We start from the raw sequence: 26,980 nt of genomic DNA, 5'->3' as shown, positions 1-26,980 counted from the left end.
TCAGGAGCTCTTGGCTCACAGGCCTGTGTTCAAATCACAAGTCCAAATCACCAACAGCACTTCTATTATAGTTGGTGGCACAATGTGTTAATGCATTAGCCAGTCACCCTGGGATCAAATCCTGATTTCATTCACAAATGGGGTAGACTCGTAGTTTCTTTTGTGAATGTTTAACCACATCATAAAGTAACCCCCAAGTTTTCCAAAACAGGTAGTCTTTGACCAAGAATCTCAGGATTAGAATGCAGTGTTTTGCAGGTAATGTATTAGCACAAGGGTAATCTGGGGAAATTTTTATACTGTTTGTTCATAATAGGATTAAAGCCAAGTAGGCTATAAAGGCTTCATTTTCATGAGCACTGAATTCAGACCTCGCACTTTGCCTCTGTCTTCACTGATCAGCCATTAGATTACAGATCTTCAAGTTCATTATGTTGGCTGAGCTGTAATCATTGGAAGGTACGGCTTCATTTTATCTTTAAATATTGGATCTAACTAATGGCTAATGAAGGCAGCACTTTAAGAACGGTCCTTTGCTGTGGCAGCGCTTTAACGTTGCTGCCCCTTCCCCTACCGCCCCCCACAGCCCGTTGGCGGCCTTGCCGGTATGGACTCTATCGTATGAGAGCAACATACGCCACAACACAGTTGTATGAGCGCAGTAACTGATTTTACAAGATACACGATGTTACGCACTTCACCCACATATCAGAGTGCAGGATATATGGCCTGGAAGCATGGGGAAGTCTAAGTTCACAAGCATACGTTTAGGATAATTTCAGTATTTGTCTTGACAACACTAGCTAAAGGCCAGATTTTCAAATGTAGGCCTGGAGTGTACACAATCTCATTGACTTGTTTTCAGCAAACGATGAAAAATATCCTGTTAATGTGAAATTCACGTCCTGGGCAGAGGGGCAGCCCCATGCAAATACCCCACTTATACTGTGTTGTGAGGGCTTAAGTAGTACATAGACCTTAAGGTGGTGGTCCTCTCTGGAAATGAAATTCATTGAGTGACATTGTAGTGAATGCACTAATAGTGCTGAGCTAGGAGGTGGTGTGGGGACAAATGAGTAGCATGCCTCTGGGATGCATGTTGGATGTGACATGGGTGGGTGTACCCAGGATATCTATCACCTAATACCTACTCATAGCTATTAATAACCTGAACTATAATTCTGTATATTAAGGTTTCTTTTGCTAAATGTTGGCCACTTAAGCCAAAGGTAATTTCTTTCCACAGAACTGCTTCGTTGCTTTATTCCAAGTGGAGTTATACAATGCTCAGCAAGTTCTAAAATCCTCCAGAAAAATAATAATAAAAAAAATGGTATGGAACAAAAATGCAGCCAAAAGCTTTAATTCATTTCTTTATTTTCTCTTGTATAAGATCAAAGAAATAAAAACCAGAACCAAACTCTGGGTACAATAGTTTGATCTGATTGATTCTGATGCATACCCTCTGTATGCAAAATAACCTAAATTAAAAACAACTGCTCACACATCATAACATAAAATTAGAAAGTAAATAAACAAGTTAAAGTATTAGCACATACATGGATGCAGTGTATTAAGAAACAGTTTGTTTCATCACCCATTTTCCCATATTCAAAAGACATTTTAAACTCTCCCCACCCCCCAAAACACCCCAGAATTTGTTTTCATAGTCAACCCACCCTCCCCCAAAAGTTACATTCTAATAGTGTTATCAGAATACAAGTTGTAATTAACATCCTATTACTCCATAGCCTCAACATTTATGTATGTCAGGCTCAGTGATGGTCAATAGTACAACTGTCCCACTAGCATATTTACTGTATTGAGACAAGTAGACAGTGTGAATTCAGTAAAATAAATGTAATTTCACAAATTGAAATAATAGTGAAATATTGTAAAAAATTAAATTGTTTCAATAGAATTACAAATACATATGCTTTTTGAATACTTATACTTCTGTCACAGCCTGTTTTTAAAGTCAGAAAACTCCTGGAAAGGAGGACTTCACAACAAATAGGATAGTATGGGGGTGGGGGAGAGTGTTTGTGCATGTGATCCAGCTAGGACGACCAGACAGAAAGTGTAAAAAATAGGGACAGGGGGTGGGGGGTAATAGGAGCCTGTATGAGAAAAAGACCCAAAAATCGGGACTATCCTTATAATATCGGGACATCTGGTCACCCTAGATCCAGCACATACTCTGTAGAAAAAAGAACACGTTATGGTGTAAAAAATTACTTTTATCTTCACCATCATTTGGTTCAGAATGAAAAAAGGTTTGACCTAACTTACGGGCAGTTGCTTTACAGTAGCAATAATGGTTTACATAGCACCTTTCCATTCAACTCTGCTGCTGTTTTATTATCACAGGAACATGAAAACAATTACAAAATATAATGTTTCTGGGCCTTATTCTCTTCACTCACCCCTCCCGACCTACACCAGTATACATGTGGAGAAGCAGGCACCAGCTTTAGAATTCTGCTCTGTGGATCTTTGTTTGTTATGACAAAAAAAAAATAAAAACATTGACTTACTAGTAAATGCTTACACTAACTTTTCTAAACTTTAATTATAAGATTGACTGGGTTCGATCCCTTGGATTAAATTGTACTATTAAGCCAGTGACTTCAATGGAGCTTAACTGATCATACAGCAGCTGAGGACTTGGCTTAAAAAGTTTTGTCAAAATAAGATACTATAAATCCCAAATTCTCTGACTATATAAAGCCATTTGTGTAACTAAAAGAACAAAACCATAGGATCATCTGATTTTCATTTAAGTTTATAATCTGAAACATGATTCATGATACTACAGTAACAACGTTCAGCCCCCTCGGTCCCTTGTTTGTTCAGAAAGATAATTTCCAATATCTGAACACTTAGTTCTAACATAAGTGCGGGGGAGGGGGAAACTAAAACAATGTCCATTCAGCAATATTCTGTGCAGATGCAACTCTGCCTCCTCATCCTGTGTTATATTAAAAAATATATATATAAAGAACTAGTCTTCTCTGTATAATAGAACTTCATTGGGTAGGTCTCTCCCCTCTCCTGCTTAAAAGACAAGACAGCTTCCATGCCACTGTGGTAACATACAACCAAGCAGCTCTTCTCTCACAAGGAAGTTTCTTGTACTGGGTTCATGGTATGGTATTGTTTAAGTGAACATGGCTAGTTCTTCTTACATGTGTGTCCCTATCTGCAGCCATCCTTCCCTCTCAGGTACTGTTATTATTTTCTGTTACATAATCATTCACCTTTCCAATCTAGTCTATATTTCTGCCACTTCATCTCTAACCCTTTCACCTGCCTCTTTCCCAACAAGATAAAAAAATTCTTTAGTGTCCAATATTCTGGTGCATAGATAGGATCTTATGGATTAGACCTGACAAACAGACATTTACACTGAGTGCTACATCCCTTGCTTTCCCCATATAAACTGGATCAAGCTCAGAGACTTGTATTAATGCCTTTCATAAGATACATTTTTTTCAAAATAAAAAGCTTAAATTCATAGATTATAAATAATAAATTCAAAATACTTAAGAATTTCAGGACTTCATTTGCATTTCAGGGAAACTTTGCATGCTTTGTGTCCTTGATGCTTTCTCAGCCCCAAACATGTGAAAAAGAAACCTTTATAGGATATACAGTAGATATGAATATACAGGATAGTATGCCATGTGTCTTGTATACCAACTCTAGCAAGCAACAAGGATTAGGATTTTAGCAACTTTACCAGACATACAAGCACCTGCCTGGTTATCACTGATCTGATAAAGTGACCATCTGTTCACAAGTATTCAGTGACCTGTACGGTTTCATTGATATTGTCAGTTAAAAAAACACTATTACTGAAAACAGGAAGAACAAGGCTTTTTTTTTTTTTAAATTGCTTATGGTATTGTCAAGTTGTGCCACTCTTTTCTGTCCTGATTTTTAAGTACATTTTTGCAGATGTCAAAAATAGAGTTGCCACAGATTTATTTTAAAAAATGTGTTCATGTATTTAGTGATAAAATTCTAGTGCTTAATAAAATAAACATCAAAATCTAAGAGGCATTTTTTTAAAATGACATATCTTTATGATTTTTTTAAGGCGGTAGTTAGTACCAATCTGGTTATTTTACAATATTATTGTAGTGTAAAACTGTTACTGAACCACTCAGCTACTTTCAAATTGGAAGTATTTATCTGGAAGCTATACAGTAATATACTGAAAAATAAACTGCAATAGTACGGTTTGTGCCTTTGCAAATGTATAATAAGGATTATCATAGTTGCTCTGGAATCAGAATTATTCTGTATTCCATACTGCATAATCTTACTAATAATATAATGATTTTAAAGCTCAAAGCTCAAGTTAAATAGATAAAAAAGCATTTGGTACTATTGTCATAAATATAATTATAAAACTGCACTTGTGGTCTGATTCTGTGCAGGTTTTTTTGAACCAAGCTGCCTATGTGTGGTCAGCTTTTTTGGTTCATTAAGAGTCGTAATTTTAACTGAGAGAGAGCCCATGAGTTTAATCATGGACACAAATCTCTATCCCATACTCTGCCCATCTGTGATTCCCATCCCCCCAGAAAGAAACACTTCTACATGATCTGTAAAGGAAACACAGGTTACAGATGTGTAGATGCAGTTCTTGAAAAACAGAAAGAAATATATATTTTATATTTAAATTACTGTCAATCAAATTCAGGCACAGGTTAAATTGACCATAAAGGTGATATAGCAAGTCATTAAGGCAGCAAGTGTATATCTGAAGATTTTCAGATACTCTACCTCTATTTCAAGAGGGAAAGGAAATGTTGGCTAGTAGTAAGGGCTGAATCAGCATTGAGTGATTATTAATTACAGCCAAGTGAGGAACGGCTCACTCTTGTTGAGTACAGACTCCACATCATTGAGGATAGGGATCAGGTCTTCAGACTCTAAAGTCCCAAGGTCTACATTTGTTCCTGGAAGACAGTCGAGGAAATCAGGGAAACGTGTCTGTTGCGAACTTACATTCATGGGAGTCTGCGCCACAGTTTCGCCTGTAAAAGAAAGGAGAATCGTAGAGATGCTGGCTCCCTTCTAAAAATGATTCTAAAACAATGCACACGCTGAAAATTGTAGCGACACTTCCTCCTCCTCCCCCACGCCTCCCACAATCACCACATTACAAGTATCTTCTATAAACTCTACTGTCAAGCCTCCTTTGCTTCCAGAAAAGCATATCCAAAGAAGGATTTCTCTTTTGTTGTGCTGCCAAAAGCACAAAAAAGTTCTTTTGAACAGTATTTGAATAAGCAGCCTCTGTCCCCTCACTTAAGCAGTACAGTGAAATTCATCCCTGTGCAGAGGGCTAATGGAGTCAAATCCCACTTGAGCACTGTACTCTGGCTGTCTGCACAGGAGTCAATTTCATCCTTAGCCCATAGTTCAAACTAAGGCAAATGACTGCTTTACAGGAACTTTCCTTTGCAATGTTATTACTCTATTTTTTGAGCTCAATTAACAATAATGAACAGTAAAATAATTAAGGGCATGACTGTGTACTCACTGCACACCCAGAATTCACACTGATTCCAAAGGGAGTCTTGAGTCCCATTGACTTCACTGACTTATTTCAGTAGCTGAAAAGAACTGGTGTGTTTACTAATCATTTACTTTCATCTTTTAAACAACGTGAAGATAGTAATATCCAAAAAATCAATATCTAAATGAACTGGACACGTTTGGAAAGGAAATCCCAATGCAATTGCTCTTCTTAGGAGACTGTTCTCATGATGCAATGAATTCCCACAGAACTAGACAACACAGAGATGTGGAAGAGCTAAAACCAATTCACCTAGGATTAGATTCTGCCATGCTTACTCATGTGGGTAGTACTTTATTCCCTGAAGAATTCCACTGACTTAGTGATGTCAAGTATTAGGCCAAATAAATAAAGGAAGAATCTGATCCTATATCCCAAATCAAACCTAGGAAATCCTTCCAAAACTCACTGGCTCGCTTTTGGGCTATATCTTCAATTTTCTGTCAGGGGGATTTCACACACAACTCTCCATACTGACAGATGAAAAACAGGGCCCCTTATTGTGCTCCCTTTTTCAAGTTGCCACTGAAGAACTTGGCCCTACACATTCCTTGCATGCCCCAAATTCCCACTGAAATCAGTGATTGATGTAGATCAAGAAAGCTGAGAAGGGGGACAGTTGCCCCACAAAGATGCCAATCTGGGAGCTTGAATTGGGAGCTGTTTGTATCTGGAGTCAGAATATTAGGAGCCACATTGTGAATCTCATCCATATACGAATAGCAGCCCTGCAGCTAACCATACCAGTAATAAAGTGGAATCCTGAAGCCACTAATACTGTTAACAGAAAAACTATAAGCAGAATTCACTCTAACAACAACTACAATTGTTTATTTGCATGACCAGGGAAACAATAAGCAGGTTTTATTCTTCACTATAAATAGAGTTTTACTCTATCAGATTCCACTGCCAGCAGTTGAGTGGTATATGCTTGCTGGAAGTTATTTATATTGTGATAGCACTCACAGGCCTCACTCATGGATTAGGGCCCATTGTGCTAAGTACTGTAGAAGGGCAGCACTGTACTATGTTATATTAACTTTTCAACAGTCCTACGTACATTTAGATTGAGGCCTTTCAAAGCCACCTAGGAGATCTGGTTGACAATTTTAAACTCTCACCCTTAGCATCCAATCCATCATTCCTTGCATATCTCAGAGTATTGGGAGGACAAGGAATGCAGGACTGGGCTCTCAATTGGTAGTGCACGCTCTGACTATATCTTAAAGCATCTTTTTATTAGTTAGGCTACGATTTTATCACAGAGATAGCGGAAGTCACAGAATCTATGACTTCCAAAGACCTCTGTGACTTTATCCCGCAGGAGGCTGGGAGCTGCAGTGTACCACTGCCGCCCGGGGCAGCCAGGAGCCACAGGGTACCGCTGCCACCCAAGGCAGGAGGAGTACCCAGCAGCTGCCAGCTGTCACAAGTGGTGGGACACACAGGCAACTGGGAGGACCCCGCAGTTCCTCAGGTTGGGGGTGCCGGAAGGCTCCCCAGCAACCATGGTCAAGGGGGGACCCCACAGCTGCCGGCTACTGGCAGCGGGGGACCTCATAGCTCAGAGCTGCGGAGGGGGGTTTCCCTGGAGCTCTCAGCCCCCACGGGTGGTGGGGGCCCCTGGAGCTCCCAGCCAGGCCCCTGAAGCTCCCCAGCAGCTCCTCATTTTGTGATGGATATTTTTAGTAAAAGTCAGCGACAGGTCACAGGCTTCTGTGAATTTTTCTTTATTGCCCATGACTTTTACTAAAAATATCCGTGAAAAAATCTTAACCTTATATATTAGTACTGGACAAAATCAAAGCCCCAGTGAAGTCAGCTGCAGAAGGTCTATTTATTTCAATTAGGGATGTAAATAGCGGTTAAAAAAAGTAACCATGTAACCTATTAAAATTTTATTGGTTACACGGTTAGACATTTAACCGGGGAACTAGTGGTGCGGGGGGTGCTGCAGCACACCCACGTTTTACATGGGGCCACATTGCCGGCCCCTGCACACAGGTCCCGGCTGCCAGCCCCAAACCTGGGACTCTGCTGCTGGCTGTGCACCCAGAATCCCTCCAGGCTGCCACCCGCAAGGCGGCAGCAGAGTCCTGGAAGCCTGCCCGCAGCGGAGTTTAATCATTAACCACTAACCAAACCGATAAGACTGATGCTTATTGGTTAACCAGTTAACCGGTTAATCTTTTACATCTCTAATTTCAATAGGAGGAGGCTTTCAAGCATTATAACTTAAGGGTTCCAGTAGAGACAATACTCTTCATAGGCCCCATCCTGTGAAGTGCTGAGCACCTTTAACAAATGCTGGCATAAATGTGAGCAAAGGCACTCAGCACCCTGCAGGAGGGGGCCCCATGGCCTATCTATTCCTATATGTGGAAAGATGAGAGATTATTACTCACTTCACACAATTAGAAATTTGGTTATAAACAAAATTTATGAAATTTTAAGCAAAATAAGTATATTCCTTGTTCCTACCTGTGTCCATCTCATCTACATTGCTGAGGAAATCTTCAGGTGTTGTTGGTATACTGTAGCATCCTAAGCCTAGGCCACTGTCTGTGCTCTGTTCCCTGGAATGGTATGGCCCACTATGAATTGAAACATGAAAAAGCCTCAGTAAAGATATTCTTGTCAGAAATAATCCCTGAGGGTGGTGGTTGAGAAAAGGAGAACAATAGTCCAAACACTGGACTTAAATAAGTTGTTAGATGGGCACCATGTATGGTCATTTGCACTAGTACACAATAACATAGAACCAGGCCCAACCTATGTAACATTTTCAGCTATCTTAGAAACTGCCAGGCAGAAATTTTCAGAGCAGTGCATAGGATTTGGGCACCGTCTTCCCCATACCATTACGTAAATATTGCCCTGATATTTAGTCAAGCCTCAAATTAGCTTCCACTATTGCAGAGACAATTTTGTTTCTGCAACTGCACCCATTTGGAGATTTAAACACATGATCTGTGAATATAGTTAGGCTTTTAAATGGGTGCAACTGTAAACATGAACCTCAGTCTACAACTCGAGGTCATTTTTCTAAAGTTTAGAGCCAAATATCTAGTGGTTGCTGTAGAACCAGTTTTTATTTTGAAGGGAAAAAAACCTAAAACTTTCTTTAGATATAAAAATTGCATTCCAGTAGTTCTGCAGTCTAAAAAAATGTAATCTACCTGTAATACTGTCTCCAACATACTTACAGTACATTATACCACACAGCTATAATCCCCTCTCCTTTATGCTTGACTTTTTTTTTTTAAGGTGCTCTTCTGTCATCTGAAGCATAAACAAAGTTTTCATCTCACCTGGTCTCTCTCACTGGACAGTACTACTGTCCATATAATTTTCATAAAATAAATGTCTGAATGGTTAAGATGTGGCCAGTTCCTTCTTGAGATGACACCCCTAAGTTTTCAGAGTTGCACTAGAATTTTGCCAATCCTTATAAAACTTTGAGAATTGAGGAGTTTGCTTGGGAAATGCATCTGCAAAACAATCTGTGCCACAGATAAAACAACAGAACCAAACAGCTGATGAAGAGGACATTAACTTGCCTGTTCAGGAAAGGATCCGATCCATTATTTGTAATAGTCCTCATGTCTTGTGTCATGGCAGATGTGTTCACAGGAGTCTGAACTGGGGCCATATTCTCTGATTCCATGGGAAGTTGTCTGCATAGTGCAGCTTCCTAAATAAAAATTAATAAATAAGAGAGTAATAAAAATGGTAAAGTTACTCAAACATCTCAGAGACATGGCAGCAAAGTGCCCTTACATCTGAAATACCCATTCTATTAAGAAGTCAGTCTACAGTTCAATTGTTTTTACTTGGGAACTTGATTCCAAACACTATAATTATGATTGCTGGTTTAAGAAGTCACATACTGGCTACAGGGGCAGATGTTCTCCAAAGCTACAGACCAGAGGACGGCAACCTTTCAGAAGTGGTGTGCCGAGTCTTCATTTATTCACTCTAATTTAAGGTTTCATGTGCCAGTAATACATTTTAACGTTTTTAGAAGGTCTCTTTCTATGTCTTTAATATATAACTAAACTATTGTTGTATTTAAAGTAAATAAGGTTTTTAAAATGCAGAGTCCCCCAGACTGGTGGCCAGGACCCAGGAAGTGTGAGTGTCACTGAAAATCAGCTCACGTACTGCCTTTGGCACGCACGCCTTAGGTTGCCTACCCCTGCTACAGACCATGACAAGGTCTTCACTGCAGTTAACTACACTGGTGTTGGCCTTTATCAAGTGAGCATTCATGCTGCAAAATAACAGAGCTGCCCATAGCAACTGAATTACTGCACAGCGATTGCATTAGCACCGCAGACTGACTGTGCTAGCTAGCAGCTGACAAGTTGTACAAACTTGAACTGTAGCCTATGAACTCCCCAATGAGCCAATCAACTCGAGTTAAAGGCAGCACCACATTCGAGTTAAGGGGTTTTGTGTGTTGGCAGGACATGAGTCAGGAGACGTGCCCAGCTTATAACTCGAGTTAACTCTGTATTGAAGCCAAGCCCTTTGAAAGAATTAAAGCATGACTCAAAGTGGCAATTATAAAACTCTTTAAGAACCTGATTCTGATCTCACATTTGTTTTATAGCAGTGTAATTCCATTGATTTAATGGAATTATTCCTGATTTATATTGGTATAAAAGAGATCAGAGTCAGGGGCTAAAAGTAGTCTGTCAACTACTAGAAAGACTAATTTATTATCTCTTATAACAGCACCATCTGGATGAGTAACAGAGTAGCTAAAACATTACCCAGGAATCAGGAATTTGATCCAACAATCTTTAGGGTGAATTGCCTATGTTGTTAATGATCTGTTTCATGTACATTGTACAGAAGATGATAAATCACTAATTAGAGCTGAAGCAAACATTTGAAACTTGTTTCTAAACTCTCTTTTTAAGAGAGAAATCCAGAGAAACACCCTTGAGACTGTATTTCTGTGGAACAACAGTGACATCTAATGGTAAAATGGATGATTACATAGGGTGTATTATTCCCTAGGGATGGCCCAAAGGAATACGTCTCCTATTCAGAGGTATAAGAATCAATACAGTCATATCAGTTATTCACCTCAATTACTAATTTTTTAAAAAAATGAATTAAAGGAGCAGTTTCTACAAACCCTGGTAGAAAAATCTTTCTCCATTCAACCAATTTCAGCCAGTTTAATAGAAAAATATTTAACTCTTTTAATATGATTGTAACTATTCCCACTGGTTTTGAAATTAGTTTAGTAAAGATGACTTTATGAAAAGCTAAAATTAAGATTGCCTCAACTAATACCATAAAGATGATGTAACAGAATATTCAGAGCTTCTTTGCCCTAGGACAGGGGTGGAAAAACTTTTTGGCCCGTGGGCCACATCAGGGTTGTGCAACTGTATGGAGAGCTAGGTAGGGAAGGCTGTGCCTCCCCAAACAGCCTGACCCCCAAGCCCTATCTGCCCCCTCCCACCTCCTGATTGCCCCCCTCAGAACCCCCAACCCATCCAACCCCCCCTGCTCCTTGTCCCCTGACTGCCCCCTCCTGGGACCCCTGCCTCCATCTAACCCCCTTGTTCCCCGTCCCCCTGAATGCCCCGACCCCTATCCACACCCCTGCCCCCTGACAGGCCCCCTGGGACTCCCACTCCCAACCCTCCCTGTTCCCCATCCCCTGACCACCACCCCAGAACCTCTGCCCCATCCAACTGCCCCCTCCTTCCTGACTGCCTCCCAAGACCCCTGGCTCCCTTACCCAAACCCCCTGCTCCCCGGCCCCTTACCAGCAGCAGGAGCTTGCAGTCATGACGCCTGGCCAGAGCCAGCTGCGCTTCCCATGCTGCCCAGCAGGAGCGGCAGGCCAGAGTGTGGCCCATGTGGCGGTGTGGCTGCAGGGGATGGGGGACCGCAGGGGAGGGGCCATGGACTAGGCTCCCCAGCCAGGAGCTCAGGGACTGGGCAGGACGGTCCCGTGGGCCAGATGTGGCCCGTGGGCCATAGTTTGCTGACATCTGCCCTAGGACAACCAACAACCCTTCTTTACTGGTGTTTGAGGAAAGCAGAGTCAGTCCAGATTGCAATGAGGAACTTTTGATGTTTTAAATGGTTGATAATGAAGTTTATTGCTGTTTGCTCAGACCTCTAATCTCACGTGACTGTACTGTAAATTACTCTTTACTTGAAGCCAAATTTTCTCTTTACTTAAGGCCAAATTCTTTCCTCACACATGCAACTCCCTTTAACAAGCATGTATACCTGAGGGCAGAATTTGGTGCCATGTGTTTTATTGTACCTGTAGCTTACTCTTCCAGTGATACTGGCCGATCTGGACTCTTCACTTGTAAGTGAGAAACTGTTACCTTAACACCATATTTTAGGACAAATGCTTAGTATTATGTTTTATTTAATTGTCAAGATATGAGTTAAATAGGCGAAGAGTAAACAGACTCAGAGCCTTTTTGTAACACCATGTCATCTTGTTTGCCACACTAAAATTAGTATAAAGCCTGCTGGTCAGCCTTCCCACTTACAATTCAAATCAGGTGGATGACAGCAGATACCCCTACGGTCACTCTCACGTGAGTGACATATGTGACACTATTAAATCTGAATCCTAGAACACTGCCAAATTTCTACTATTGCACCAAAGCTTATTGAAAAGGACTTTTTTAAAGCATAAACTATAAAGACCAACAATAAAAATCAAGCTGGGAGAATAATGGGGCATAGGGAGGAAAGAAGAATAAATAAAGATGCAGGAGAAGGTTTGCTAGGATCTGTTTTGCTACAATGCAGTCTTCAAGCCATTCAAGGCCATATTTTAGCAATTTGGGCAATATGTTTTCCAGCCCTAACTGGGGCCTTCATACATTATTAATGATAAGATTTTGGCCAGGGGCAGAAAATACTGACTCAATATGAGAACTATTTATTCTGTTTGCAAGGATGTAAGATAATTTTAAAGTAAGTATAGCCAATACTCTAGACAGAACAGTGTTTGAGGCCAAATAACTGTAAATATTAATATACTTCTCTCCCAGGTATTTGGAACCAAGTCCTATTCAGAATGGATGGCATCTTTTTACTGGCTCAGGCTTGTGTCACTGCTCCTGAGGTGTTCCCCCAATTAAAGGAAGGGCAGAAGGCAATGGATGAAAAGCATAGGATATGACCTGCATGTAACTTATTCGGTCACCGCCAAGCAGAACAAAAACCAAACAACTTTTTATATCTATTTCTCAGGTAAAACACACAGGACAAAACGCAAACTTTGGGCCTGCTCCTGCTGCCACTGGGAATTTTGGGACCTCATTGTGTGCATCACCAAAAACAGTGAAGGTTCAAGAAGTGACATTTTTTAATTTGGTCACCTTTATTACCTAAATTTTGTTCCTGCTGGATGTCATGCCAGTTTTTGCAATTTCCAGAATGCAAAATAAGTTCATTGGCACTGTAAAGAATATCAGACTGAATAATCCTATCTGTGCAAAGGTGACTGGGAAACCTTCCTGCATGCAGCAGCTTGTACTGTCAAGGGACCACACAACATAAAACCAACATTTTAATAAGTTCTAGTGCCACTTATAATAGCAGAAGTCCTTGAATATGACTAGAAATAAAGAAAAATGAATGTAGAAAGAGATTGGTCTATAAAATGTACTTTGCTGGAAACGGTGGTATTAGTGATGAACCAGCAATGACTGTGAGTATCTACCAATTATCTATCACAGAGAATCTGCATCACAGCGCCGCCAAAGAAAATCTACTGAGGAAAGAGTTCTCGAGGTCACATGCTGGTAGAGGAGAAAGGCCATTACTGAAGTGAAAGTTTGTTTACAATCAGTAGGTGGATACACAGCAAAGGAGTTTTGCAACTCTTTTGATTAAAACTCTCAGATGCCTAGCAGGTATGCTATTCCAGTCTCCTGTGTTTCTACAACAGGTAATGACATACCGGCAGCTGAAAGCTCTCTCCAAGTAATTTTCCATAATTGTTCTCAAACACTGTCAAAGACATTTTTAATTCAGAGTAACTAGTGAATTCCATTACTCAGAAAGATGTCTTCACTCCACTGGTCCACCAAGTTATTGGGAAAGTGTTATGTTAAATCAAAACGATGGGCAGGAGGGAAGTGGGGGGAAGGAGTCAAATAAGATTTTGAACAATCCATATACTTCCATAGACTGTTTTAAGTTAAATGGAGGATGGAGATAAATACCTTCTCTTTCTATGGAAGACTTTCTAATTAACCTATCTCAGGAATATCGAGGTGCCTTCTTTTCCCACTTTCTGCCTTCTTACATGAAGCCCCATATGATTGGAGCTGCCTCCCTCTATTCAAAGACACCAAACAACCTCCACTTCATCCTTCAAGACCTTGATTCCTTTGGTAGCTTTCCGGTGTTACAGTCTCCAAGGCTATGCAATGTGGCCACACACATGAGATCAGCTGCTTGTTAAGGAAATGCAAAAGGGTCAAAATAAAAGACAAGCAGCTGTCTAATTTGAGTTTGAGGCACCTATATAAATGGCTGTTGTTCCAAAGGCTGAGGAGAGAGGAGTTGCAGATGTAAGCCAAGTAAACTCACCATGAACCAGATGAAGTGTCAGGTTATTCATCTAAAGTCAGTAATGACAGCTGTGCTACTAATGCAGTTCTCTCTCATGAAGATAAGCCAACTCCCAACACTCTACAATTGTAGTCTGTTCCAGGGGCCGTGGAGTGCCATTTAAAGTGGGGGTGGGGGAGGGAGCACAGATTACCTCCCAACCTGACCTTCCTCTTCTACCTCTCCGATACCCTGCCCACCAGCAGCTTAAACCATCCTATTAGTCCCTGTACCTACCTACTCCAAATCTGAGCAAGTGGTGTGGTGACTTGATGCATGGGGTCACAGAGCCACTCAGGTTTGGCTTGGCTGCCCCTCCGTCAAAGACAACGCCTAACTGTTGATAGTTTGGGGCTAGGGGGTGCACAAATTAAAGGTTCTGGTGGTATGCAACTAGGTTCAGGGAAGGGCATATAAACCCTGGCATAAGAGGCTGACAGGTCAATTTGAGTGAGTAGCATTGTGACCCGGTGCCCGGGGTTGCCATGCCAATCAGGTTTGGCTTGGCCAAAAAGTGGTTGGGTCATGGCCTGGGTACCCTCCACTGGCTCCACAGCCTATGGTTTGTTCAACACTGGTTTGCTATACCATACTATTACAACCTAGTCCAGTTCTCCTCTCTGGATAGACCAGTCTGTTAGTGAACCCATCTGATGAATCCCCTACGGTTATAATAACCCTGCTGGTTCTGGGCAGAGGCTGGCCACAGTTTGCAGCTCTGGGTCTCACAGGCATGCTCTTGGGTGTAAACCATGTGTACGATATCCTTCTTGGGCAATGAGCTCCTTGCAGTTGGGCCTTCTTAAATCTCGGAACCAGGGCCTCAGCCCACCCATCCCAAGATCTCAGTTGCTTAGACAAGATTCCCCAGAGTCCACCTGGCTGTGGCAGCTCCAGTTTCTAGTTAAATCCAAGACAAGTGGCTGGAAAGCAAGGAACACAGGCTTAACAAAGAAATTTGTTTACCATTACAGTTTACTCTTAACAGAGCACACTACAGTTACAGATCTTGGGAAAATAACTAAATCCTGAACACAGCCCATTCCGCCCTCTCCCCTATGTCTGATATCACTCCTCCTGTTTGCCCTGGGTTTGAGCAACATCCTTAGGCTTGGCAACCCTTCCCTGCCTTCATTATCCTGGTCTTCTTCCCTGTGTTCATGGTTTGGCCCTTTGCATAGTGAAGCATCCTTCTTTTAAAACAGTCCCTGTCCCTTTTTTGCTCATGTGCTTCAGATGGGAGATTTTTGGGGTCCACTCCCCCACTCGCGGTTGGCTTCTGTGTAGAGATTAACTAAAAGTCAATGGGCCTACCAGTAGAAAAGAGTTATTCAGCTTTGATGGCCCTTTATTGCTCTGTCATAGTTTCTCAGACATAGTCTTTCCACTAGGTGTCGAGCCCCTGCTATAAAATGGATACTCTAATCCACAAAGGAAGTTGCAATACAAAATATAAGCCCCTGAAACAAATTGAGATTCACAAAACAAAATGGATTTCACAATTTGACACAGACATATTCCCAACCGGTCAAAAATATCATACAGCTACAGGACAAATTCTACCCGTGGCACTCTCAAGCACAGAGAGGCTACACTGCAAGTTTGACTCCCAAGGAGAAATTCTATCTGGCTCAGGCCCCTATTCCTGCTATGGTTCCCAGAATGCACATGCCAGAGCAGCAGCACCAGCCCATGAGAGGGGTTAATGTGCTCCTTGCTCTTTACTCAGCCAGCTCTGTGAACTGGTACAGAAAGGGTGGTGGGTGATGTTCCCTTTGGGACAGCAACTAGAAGGAAGCAGGGGCTGCAGTCCCCAGTGGAATGCTGGGCAATTTGTGCAGAGGCGAAAGGAGAGTGAGGAAGAGCAAGGCTCCCTCCTTTGAATCCAGCCTTTGATCTTTCATGAGAACTGTGATGCAAAATACTTTACAGAACTAAACTGTATTGAAGAGACTAGACAGTATATGGTATATATTGCTGTCTGCTACCATCCCTCAAGCATCTCATTAATAAATAAATAATAAATAATAATAATAATAATAATAAAAGGGTTCACCAGTATAACCTATGGTGTAAATGTAAACAGATATCGTTAAACTGGTGCAAAAGGCTGTGTGAATCCTATCTGTACAAGACTGGCTTATTTCAATTTAGTTAAATTACTTTTCCATGAATATAAGATTGTTCACACTGCCTTTTGCACTGGTTTAACTATATCAGTTTAAAAGCTGATTCAAGTTACAAAGATGCAGCTTTCTCGTACAGACAAACCCTAGCACTGTCTCTATGTAGAAAGTTACAGAAAGGCTTTTCTAGATCAGTGGTTTTCAAACTGCAGGTCGCGACCCAGTACTGGGTTGCGGAATGGAAGGCACTGGGTTGCAGCGGCTCTGGTCAGCACCACCGACTGGGCCATTAAAAGACCTGTCGGTGGTACTGCCCAGCTAAGGCAGGCTAGTCCCTACCTGTTCTAACACCATGCTGCATCCTGGAAGTGGCCAGCAGCAGGTCTGGCTCCTAGGCTGAGGGGCCACAGGGCTCTGTGTGCTACCCCTGCCCCAAGCACAGGCTCTGCACTCCCATTGGCTGGTTCCCAGCCAATGGGAGCTGGTGGGGGCAGTGCCTGCGGGCAAGAGCCACACGGAGCCGCTTGCATGCCTCCACCTGGGAGCTGGATCTGCTGCTGGCCACTTTCTAGGCGCAACGTGGTCCGTGGTGCTAGGACTGGCAGGAAGCCTGCGTTAGCACCCCGGCGGCACTGCTGACCGAGACCCATCCAAGGTAAGCCCGCGCCCCAATTCCCTGCCCCAGCCCTAAGCCCCCCAAACTCAGAGCCCCTTCCTGCACCCCAAACACCTCATTCCTGGCCCCACCCCAGAGCCTGCACCCCAGCCCAGAGCCCTGACCCTCTCCCGCAACCTAACCCCCTGCCCCAGCCCAGAGCCCCCTCCCACAACCATAACCCCTCATCCCCAGCTCCACTGGGTTGCGGGCATCAACAATTTTCTTCAACTGGATCGCCGAAAAAAAGTTTGAAAACCACTGCTGTAGCTCCCTTGCTTTGTAGCTCAAAGATGGCCTTGATACTCAAGGCCTCTCTAAATCCTGGAGTGGAGTAAGCAAGCCTCAAATAGATTGCTGACAATGCTATCACTCTGAAGTAGAACAGTCTGAATCCAGATACTATATCTGGCTACATAGGTCAATTAATTTGGGCATGAATCTCTCCTAGTTGGACCAATCAGTAGTTGGCACCACATTTTCCAGAGAGTTCAGTATCTGAATTCCCTGGCTAAGTGATTATATCAGTTCAGCTGAAGCACAGAAAAAACCCAGACAGTATTAAATTCCAAGTACATGTTGCGAGACTCTCAGTAGTTTGTGCAGGAGCAGTGAGTTCAGTGCTCTGGAAAGAGTGGCCATTTTGTCAAAAAATTCTTATTTGTGGGAGGAATGTTTTGAGGAAAATTTTCGGACATAGCTGACCACTTAGCATATTGCCCACAAACTAAACAGCTTGATGAACATGAGGTTCCATAGCTGTTAAACGCTTTATGTTATTTTGTTAAGTGTACTCTCATCTTCTCCCAAAAATGAAATTACCATAATCATAGCTACAAGGAGAGAGTTACAGAAGTTAAACCAAAGTAACCCCACATTAACTGAAATTTATATTAGAAGGTTTGTGGGTGTGTTTGCAGTGTACTAAAAAATTACAAATACAGTTAAAGGAAGTGTGACTTCTCAAAAATCAGAGGGTAGCCGTGTTAGTCTGGATCTGTAAAAGCAGCAAAGAATCCTGTGGCACCTTATAGACTAACAGACGTTTTGGAGCATGAGCTTTCGTGGGTGAATTCCTGGCCCCACCCCACGATAGCTCATGCTCCAAAACGTCTGTTAGTCTATAAGGTGCCACAGGATTCTTTGCTGCTTTCTCAAAAATGTCTTCTCTTTCTATCAGCCATGAAAGCGCTCCTTCCATATGCCCTGCTGGTGTCTGAATTTTCTCCTTTACAGCGACTGCCATCTAGAACAGTGGTTTTCAAACTTTTTTCTGGCGACCCAGTTAAAGAAAACTGTTGGATGTCCGCGACCCAACAAAGCTGGGGATGAGGAGTTTGGGGTGTGGGAGGGGCTCAGGGCTGGGGCAGAGGGTTGGGGTGTGGGAGGGGGTCAGGGCTCTAGGTTGGGGGTGCAGGCTCTGGAGTGGGGCCAGGAATGAGGGGTTTCAGCTCTGGGAGGGGGCTCTGGGCTGGGGAAGGGGGTTGGGATGTGGGAGGAGGTCAGGGCTCTGGGCTGGGGATTCAGGCTCTGGGCTGGGGCCAGGGATGAAGGGTTTGAGGTGTAGAAAGGGGCTCTGGGTTTGTGGGGGCTCAGGGCTGGGGCAGGTAATTGGGGGTTGGGGTTGGGGTATGGGCTTACCTCGGGCAGCTCCCAGTCAGCGGTGCAGCGGGGGTACTAAAGTAGGCTTCCTGCCTGTCCTGGCACTGTGGACCACGCTCTGCCTTGAAAGCGACCAGCAGCAGATCCGGCTCCTATGCGGAGGTATGCAAGCACCTTGACGCGGCTCTCGCCCACAAGCACTGCCCCCCCAATTCGGAACTGGCCAATGGGAGTGTGGAGCTGGTGCTCAAGGCGCGGGTAGCACACAGAGCCCCATGGTCCCCCCACCTAGCTGGATCTGCTCCTGGCTGCTTCTGGGGTGCAGCACAGTGCCAGAACAGGTAGGGACTAGCCTGCCTTAGCTGGGCAGCACCACTGACAGTACTGGGTCGCAACCCACAGCTTGAAAACCACTGACCCAACAGTCCCATTTCCAATCACAAATGGGATTAAGCAACAGTGTGTCCTTGCTCAGAGCCCTTTTGGTGTATTCTTAGCTGTGATGCTTAAAAAGCCATTCATAGCTCTTCAAATGGCAAAAACAAGTCTTATAGTCCAAAATAAGCATAGGCATTAAACCATTGAGAGCATATTAAACGTTTCAAAGGCACTCTGACACAAAAACTGCACAAAACTAACATTTCTGACTCTACCATTGAGCAGCTGGTGATGGATCTTATTGCAGAACAACATGTCTTAAGGGTGGGTGTCCACACTTTTGAGAAGAATCACATTGAGCTGCTGGAAACACAGCGTCAGGCATGAAAACAATGTGCAGCTCAATCAACACAGCTAGGCTCTTTGGCCAGTGAGGTAAACACTGTTCTTCCTGATTTGTTCTATGGAGTCATGCAATGTCCCATTAGTACAAACTGTGATTGTCGACGTCCTTGAAATCGAGGTGACTAGCCTCATTATCATCATCACTCGTTCCCTGTTTTGGTCCAACTCTTCTTTCTGGTGCAGGGGATGTGGTGTGGGGCCCCTTTATAAGCACTGCTGTCAATGATATACCCTCTTGTTTCTTGGGTGACAATGCAACAAAGACCATGACTGCCTGAACAATGCACAGGGGCACAAGGAAAAAAGGCTCCTGATGCTCCCTCCTTCCTTTTGCACAGCACTGCAGGACTAGTTACTATCTAGCCCAGCAACGCAGTATTAGGCATCCTTATAACTGAAGTGCCTGGCAGTGTGCTGTTCCACTGGCATGCGGATGACAGGTTTGGAGACACATGCTGTAGGTCTCTAGCTTTCTAGACAGTAAAAAGGCGAAGGAGGAATCCCTCCTGCTAACCAATTCAGGCAGCCTTTGGCATTCACTTCAAAGAGAAGTGAATGCCCATAATAATCTGCCTGGCATTGCTGTGGATGTTGTCAAAAAGGGAAGGGGATGGGGAATCAGTGGAAACAAAAAGAAAAATAAATAAATGCAATATCCTGAGATTACAACATTGTCAAAATACCTGCTTCTTTGGTGGGTATTTGCTAAAGCTGCCAAAATCTTTAGAGGCTTCAAAGGGGTGCAGCATATTGAATTATTCATTGTATTTGTACATACTTCTGATGTAAACCTCTTTTCAACTGTATGCCAAAGGATTCTAGAGCTCCACTGTCGCATTTCCTGCAACCTTCCCTGAGAAATATCTCACTGCACATGCTTTTATATTGCTAATCATTATAATTCCTCTCCTGTTGATCCTCTCACTTATGGTAGAAAATCGAGCATTTAGACACTGCGTGTGCTTTCAGTACATAGGGCTAATGGCCAGACCGTGCACTGGCTATACCCTTTGGACTGCTGCTGCAGCCCCAGGACTCTAGGAGCCCAGCAGCCAGTGAGCTCCCACCCCACAAGGACAAAATGCTGGTGGATCTGCATCTGGAACTCTCCCACACTGCTTCTCCCTTGTTCAGGCTTCCCATACCTTCCCTTTTCTGAATTAGAATTGCAGAATTCTGCCGGGCCCTCTGCACCCATGAAAGTGACATCTGGGATGAACCCTATGGGAAATATGACCTTGGCTTGGTTTCCCCTGCACTTCATGACAAGGTGAAAAGTTTCTGAAGTTCAACACTTACACAACCATTCAGCTCATCAAGAGATAGTGGAAACAGGGCACTTTCTCTGTGTGAGCGTTTCAGACCTTTCCCACTGACAGCTCCTCTAATAACTTCCATCTCCAACGGACTTTAGAAAGGTTAGTTTGCCTTTTTTCTCTGCAAGACTAACAAAAATAATCAGTGGGAAAGAAATTGGGAAAATGAAATGCTTCTGAAATGACAAGGCAAGGTAAGATTCAAATGAAAGCTGTGTCACATTCTGCTTTTTGAAACAAAGAACCCTTATTAAACATCAACTGCTCAGCTCCCCACTCAATTGCTCAAGGAGAGAGAGAATTGTTACTTTTTCAAACGCTAGCTTTCACCTACTGAAATGAAGGGGAGGGGAAAAAAACAACATTCTAACTAGAAACCTCCTAGAACTCTGTATTCCTTCACTGCTGGGTGTGTCTCTCCAGCAGAGCAGCTGCAGAGACGGGAATGACTGGAAAAAGCCAGCCAGCCAGCAGCTGCTGTCAAGCTGAAAAGAGATTTGAGGGACCTGCCAAAAGAATTCCACTCCCTTTCACCCAAACCCTTTTCACCTCATTTCGGTCGCCTAGCAGCAAGCACATACACTTACTCAGCATTTTTTCTTAGACAGGTTGCATGAAAAAAAGCAAAAGCAGCAGTGAAGGATTAGGATAGGAATAACAATGTTTCAACAATGAAACCCCTCAGGGGTTTGCTACACTCCATCTTCCTGCTAGGCCTCAGTACTGCTCTGACTGCTGACAAGAAGTTTATAAAGTTCCTGTTGATTATGACTACAGGCTACAGATTGCAAAAATACTTTTTTGTCCTTTACTCTTTATCTTCCAGGGCAGTGGTGGCCAAACTTTTTCTGTCCTGCCTCTCCATACCAGTAATGGGATCTGTCTGTGCCCTCCCTCCATTACTGCACAGTTGCCTCAGCACAAGAGCTTGTGCTGAAGGCAAAGCTGGGGGCAGAACTGGGTATGGAGAAGGAGCTGGGGCTAGAGGCGGAGCAGGCCTGGGGGTGGAGAGGGAATGAGGGCAGAGCTGGGCTGCGGGCGGAGCAGTGGGCAGAGTGGAGCTGGGGCTAGGGCCAGAGCTGGGCTGGGGGCAGGGCACAGCTGTGTTTGGGGCTGGGGTGGGCTAGGAGGGCAATGGAACTGCAGCTGGGGGTGGAGCAGACTGCTCAGTGTGGAGGACTACGCCTAGTGCATCATCATACTTGTATTCACATGTGAAGAAGCATGACTCCCTGTTGCTTGCCACACATGTACTTGCAGCATCAAAGGGACTTATATGAGGTGTGAGCATACAGAATTTGGGTACAAGATGTTTGCAGGATTAGGTCTAAACTTCAGTTGGCTTCAGTGGAGTTGTCTCTGCTTTGTGGCCCCAGTTCAGCAAGGTACTTAAGCACATGCCTGACTATAAACATGTGAGTAGTTCTACTGAAGGCACTGGAACTATGAACTTAAAATTTGGCACGTGTTTAAGTGCTTTGCTGGATCCAGGCCTATAACAGGACTGCATTTTGATCTTTGATTTTTTTCTTGTTTGTTACAAATGTAACTAGACGTTGTTGTGCAAAGTTTCAAAGTGTCTTGATGTAATCTTTTTTAAAAAAATTTTAAAGTGTGTTCATACAAATATTTGTAGAAAAAAGGATGAAAGGAGTTGTAAGCACAAGGGAAGCAAATTAGCATGTTTTATTAGAAAGAGTTTTTGCAAATTCTCTTGTGCTATATTTGTCCAGCTCCACTCTTTACATCATTAAAATAGGTGTCCTTTCTCACTAGGTTAGCAATCCTTCCTGTGTTGGTACAGAACACTAGTATTTGATAGCAGAACCTGTAACTTTGAGCCAAAATCTGCACTAACAGCTACACATAGGAAGTCCCAAAATAGAGGAAAATTGTTGATTCTTTTCAATCCATCTGTAGACACTATTGTCACAGTGATAATTCAAATAAGACTCCAAGAAAAAAGAACTCCAGACTGGAGATGTCCCAAAGGTTTGATGGCAGAAATACATGGTAAAATATTCTGGAGGGACCTTGGATTTCTTATTCCTTTTATTAATAATGGTCCTAGGCACTTCGAGGCTAACAGAGGAAAAGGAGGTAATCACCATTCATTACATTTTTGCCGCATACTGGCAAGGAGAAACGAACCAGCTTGCTGTTAATTTGTGGCTTTGAGGAAACTTTCCATCTGTCCTAAAATAAGTTAGGTCCTACTTGGGCAGGCAAACATCCCTTTCAGGTAACATTTGCTTTGATAAGCCAGATCTCGGTTTCCTTCTTAAAAGCTTCAACGACATGATGATGCTTTTGCTCCTTGCTCCCCACAATATGTTCTAAACATTCCAGTCTGTTGTCATCACTAACACATCTCCCTTCATTAATTCCCCTCCCTAGGTAAAAAAAGAAGAAGAAAAAGTAGATTCACTTAATTGTGGCAAGATAGTCAGAGGCCAGATGCTGCCACAGACTAGGGGCGTTTACATGAGGAACTTTGATTTGAGCTCCACTTTGCTATTTGCACCAATCACTATAAAAGAAATATCTAAGATCAAAATAAGGAATTTCAAAATTCAAAATTATATTGTGATAGTGACTATTACAAGCAAACAAACACTGGTACATTTACAGTACACTAATAAAACACCAAAAATATTATGTCAATTGGTGTCATTACCGTAAGAGAAAACATACTTCTATTTGCTGCCAAGAAATGTGATACTGTATTTAGAAATACAGTATAAACAAATGTTACCCTGAAATAACTACATGTATTTAGGCACAAATCCCAAGTCAAGAAGACTGTAATCATGAAATAATAATTAAAGCAACAGATTTCTAAGATTTTTCTTTGGTGAAAATGCACTATTTTTTTAGATGTTTGGAACTCTGACTGCGCATTTACAAGGCTACAGCCTATGACCATAATATCCTCAATAAAACGTACTCAGTTCACACTGTGTTCCTAAGGGAAACAGGTTATTTGTGTTCTCTAAGGAAGTTGATTAATATAGTATATAAATCATAGCAGCAGCAGAGTAATCCCTAACAGAAGAAACACATCCTTTGCAATTGTTAAAACTGTTTATTTCCTTAAAGCAGTGCAAAGGAAGCCACATATCTATTTGTATTGTATGAGTCATTATAAAGCTGAGCCTGAAAAATAAGAATACACAAAATGTAAAAAAAAACCCACACTGCCCCTGGAAAAATTACCAGCCAGACCACATTCACGTGAGATGTAACTCAAAGTTGTATGGTAATCAAAGGGCAAAATGCCACCAGTAACAAAATTTGGCCCCAAACCTCTAAGACAGACTGTTGGGAACAAATTCTGGGAGTTTTGCCATTGTCTTTAATGGGATCAAGATTTGGCCCACTGTATTATGCTAGAGCCAAATTCTGCTTTCACTCAAATCAGTGTAAATTCAGCTGAGATCAACAGAGTTACTTTGGATTTACACAGTTGCAAAAGAGCAGAATTTGGTGTCTACTCTCTGCTGGTATAGCTATTGTGTATTTAGTTATTAAACTGTCAGGACTTCTTTTTTTCCCCCATATACTGCACCTTTAAATTTCTAGGGACTTTTAGATGCAGAAATAAGTAGCCACTTTGTGAAAAGAAACACAAACGTCATGTACTCGCTAAGACTATTTCCTTTTTTTGTTCTCTTTATCTGAAAGAAAAATTAATTCTGGTTGTACTTGTTTGTGGTTTGTGCATAGAAAAAAACATAATTAGATGCATCAAATGAAAAATGTTTGCAGAAAGAGTAGCAGTACCTGTCGCAGGAGCTCCTCCTGGCGCATCCTAATTCTCTCCCTTTCCATTTGGATCCTTTGAAGCCTCAGCTTCTGTTGCTGCTGCTGCTGGGTAGTCAGTGCATTTGGCATGTTCAACAACCCACCTTGAGGGCTCTGGGTAGGATGGCTCTGCTGGGACATGGTTGTACTTGGAGTCATTTGTTGCGGGTGTTGGTGATTCATTACTATGAAAGAGAATGATAGACCTGGTTATGTTTCAGTGTCTGAATTCTACTTTAAGACAACAGAGGGCCCAGTACATATGTTCTCCATCTGTGTTCAGTGTACAGTTATTGTTCACACATCGATAAATAGCAACTACTCCCTCTGATGAGATTTGACATATGTTAATTATTTAATAATTAGTTGTCGTTGTTTAAGATTCAAAACCAAAAGTTCAGTTTAGGATAAGCCCTGATATGTTCCAATACTTATCTAACGTTATATAGTAAAGTATATAATTTTTTTTCTAATTCAATACATTCCCTTGTACATGACTAAGTCTACAGCATGTAACAACCTGGTTGAAATATTTTCATTATTTACATGTTTATTTTATTGACGAAGCTAACTGAATTATTGTAGAATGAGTCAGTGGTCTTGACAGTTTTGTAACAGTGTAGTTTTTCCACAACTAGTGGAAAAAGAACTTCTGTACATCATTAGTGGAGCTAATGCTGTCCCATGAGTTAGGGGCTAGTCTGTGATGCAGGAGACCCAAGTTCAATTCCCTGCCTTGCTACAGATTTCCAGTGTGACACTGGAGAAATCACTTAGGCCCAGATCCTCAAAGGTGTTTAGGTCCCTAACTTTCAGAGATTTGAAGCCTTATTCTCTCTCAGCCTCATCCCTAAAATAGGAAATAATAGCTTTTCCCCACCTCACAGGATAAAATACATTAAAGATTGCGAGGCACACCAATACTAAGGTAACGAGGGTCATAAAGTGCCATAGAGAAGGAGGGAGTGTTATATGATGAGAACCAATGACAAGCGTGGCTCTTAGAAGTAACAAAATTAGTTCAGCAGAGGATGATACCAGATACGAACAAGAGCTGCAGTGACGCTAGATAGCTTTTTACCCAATTATTAAAGCTCTGACAGTTTCAAGGTAGGTGAAGCAATAATAAATAAAGTACAAACAGAGTTAATCTGAATTACGAGCACTTTCATAAATAAAAAAACAAAGAATAGTTGCCCACTTTTCCTGACAGATGTTTTTGTGCCTTTTGAACAAAGAATACCTCTTTTTTTCCACATAGCCTCAGCCATTTTGTTTTTCGGCTGCAGTCAGTGGAAAGTTAGCCATCTGTGCTTACACTATGAGAACAGTTATGAATAGCAAAACAGTGTAATTTACAGGTTGCTGATACATTAAACCAGTGTTTCTCAAACTTGTTCCGCCGCTTGTGCAGGGAAAGCCCCTGGTGGGGCAGTTTGTTTACCTGCCGTGTCCACAGGTTCAGCTGATCGCGGCTCCCACTGGCCACGGTTCGCTGCTCCAGGCCAATGGGAGCTAATGGGAGTGGTGGCCAACACATCCCTTGGCCTGCTCCGCTTCCCGCAGCCCCCATTGCTCTGGAGCAGCGAACCGTGGCCAGTGGGAGCCACGATCGGCCGAACCTGCAGACGTGGCAGGTAAACAAACCAGTCCGGCCTGCCAGGGGCTTTCCCCTGCACAAGCGGCCGAACAAGTTTGGGAACCACTGCATTAAACCAATCTCTTTAGCAAAATTAGGAGGGAAAAAACACCCTGCATTGAGAGAATATACCAGCAATAAACTGGATTCCATGTGCCTTTCAAAATGCAGACTTTTAAAAGTTTTTACTAAACAGAATAGCCCAAATTTATCACTGGTGTAACTCCATTAGGCCAACTGAGTCAGATAAGACTGACTTTCCAGTCCACAGTTTACGTCATGGTATACACTACAAACTTATGTTGGTATAACTAGGTAGCTCCAAGTTGTGGAAAATCCACATCCCTGAGCAACATAGTTATACCAAACTAATCCCTTGTGTAGATAGTGCTATGTCGATGTGAGGGTTTCCGCCACTTGGGAAGGTGGAGATCTATGCAGATAGAAGCAGCTCTCCCATCTGTATAGGGAGCATCTTCATTAAGCTCTACAGTGGTGCCGCTGCACGGATGCAGCACTGTAAGTGTAAATAAGCCCTTAGTCTCTTTTCAAAATGAAAAGTATAATCAATTAGAGATTACAAAGACTAATTTAGATCTGTTTACAATAGAGGCATATGTAAATCTTTCAAGATTCTTAGGTTGTATGTATAGAATGTCTGATATAGTTAATGTCTTACGAAGAAGATCTAGATATTCCTCAGCAAACTTTATTAATATTTGAAATCTTATCTGTGGGAGCATTCAGATTTGGAGTAGACCCATCACACCGCACCCTTGATGGAGTATTCAAAACAACATTTGCCTTTGGAGGATAGCTCTGCAGAGGGAAGGTGAGGAGGGG

The 26,980-nt window shown here is 42.5% G+C and overlaps 1 protein-coding gene across 1 annotated transcript in view; it reads right to left on the bottom strand.

Annotated features, from left to right (window-relative positions):
• Positions 1-1,360: 1,360 nt before the first annotated feature.
• Positions 1,361-26,980, bottom strand: part of WWTR1 (WW domain containing transcription regulator 1) — a 124,179-nt gene continuing 98,559 nt past the window's right edge. The window contains exons 3-6 of the mRNA XM_030575794.1: positions 24,478-24,683; positions 9,154-9,287; positions 8,075-8,187; positions 1,361-5,048 (exon numbers count right to left, since the gene is read on the bottom strand). Of these exons, the coding sequence (XP_030431654.1) occupies positions 4,864-5,048; positions 8,075-8,187; positions 9,154-9,287; positions 24,478-24,683 (638 nt within the window). The 3' untranslated portion in view covers positions 1,361-4,863. The remainder of the gene's footprint in view (positions 5,049-8,074; positions 8,188-9,153; positions 9,288-24,477; positions 24,684-26,980) is intronic.

Source organism: Gopherus evgoodei, chromosome 9 (assembly GCF_007399415.2).
Source record: "Gopherus evgoodei ecotype Sinaloan lineage chromosome 9, rGopEvg1_v1.p, whole genome shotgun sequence".
Lineage (NCBI taxonomy): Eukaryota > Metazoa > Chordata > Testudines > Testudinidae > Gopherus > Gopherus evgoodei.
Note: the sequence above shows the minus strand (reverse complement) of the source record. Positions and strands in the feature narration are given on the sequence as shown.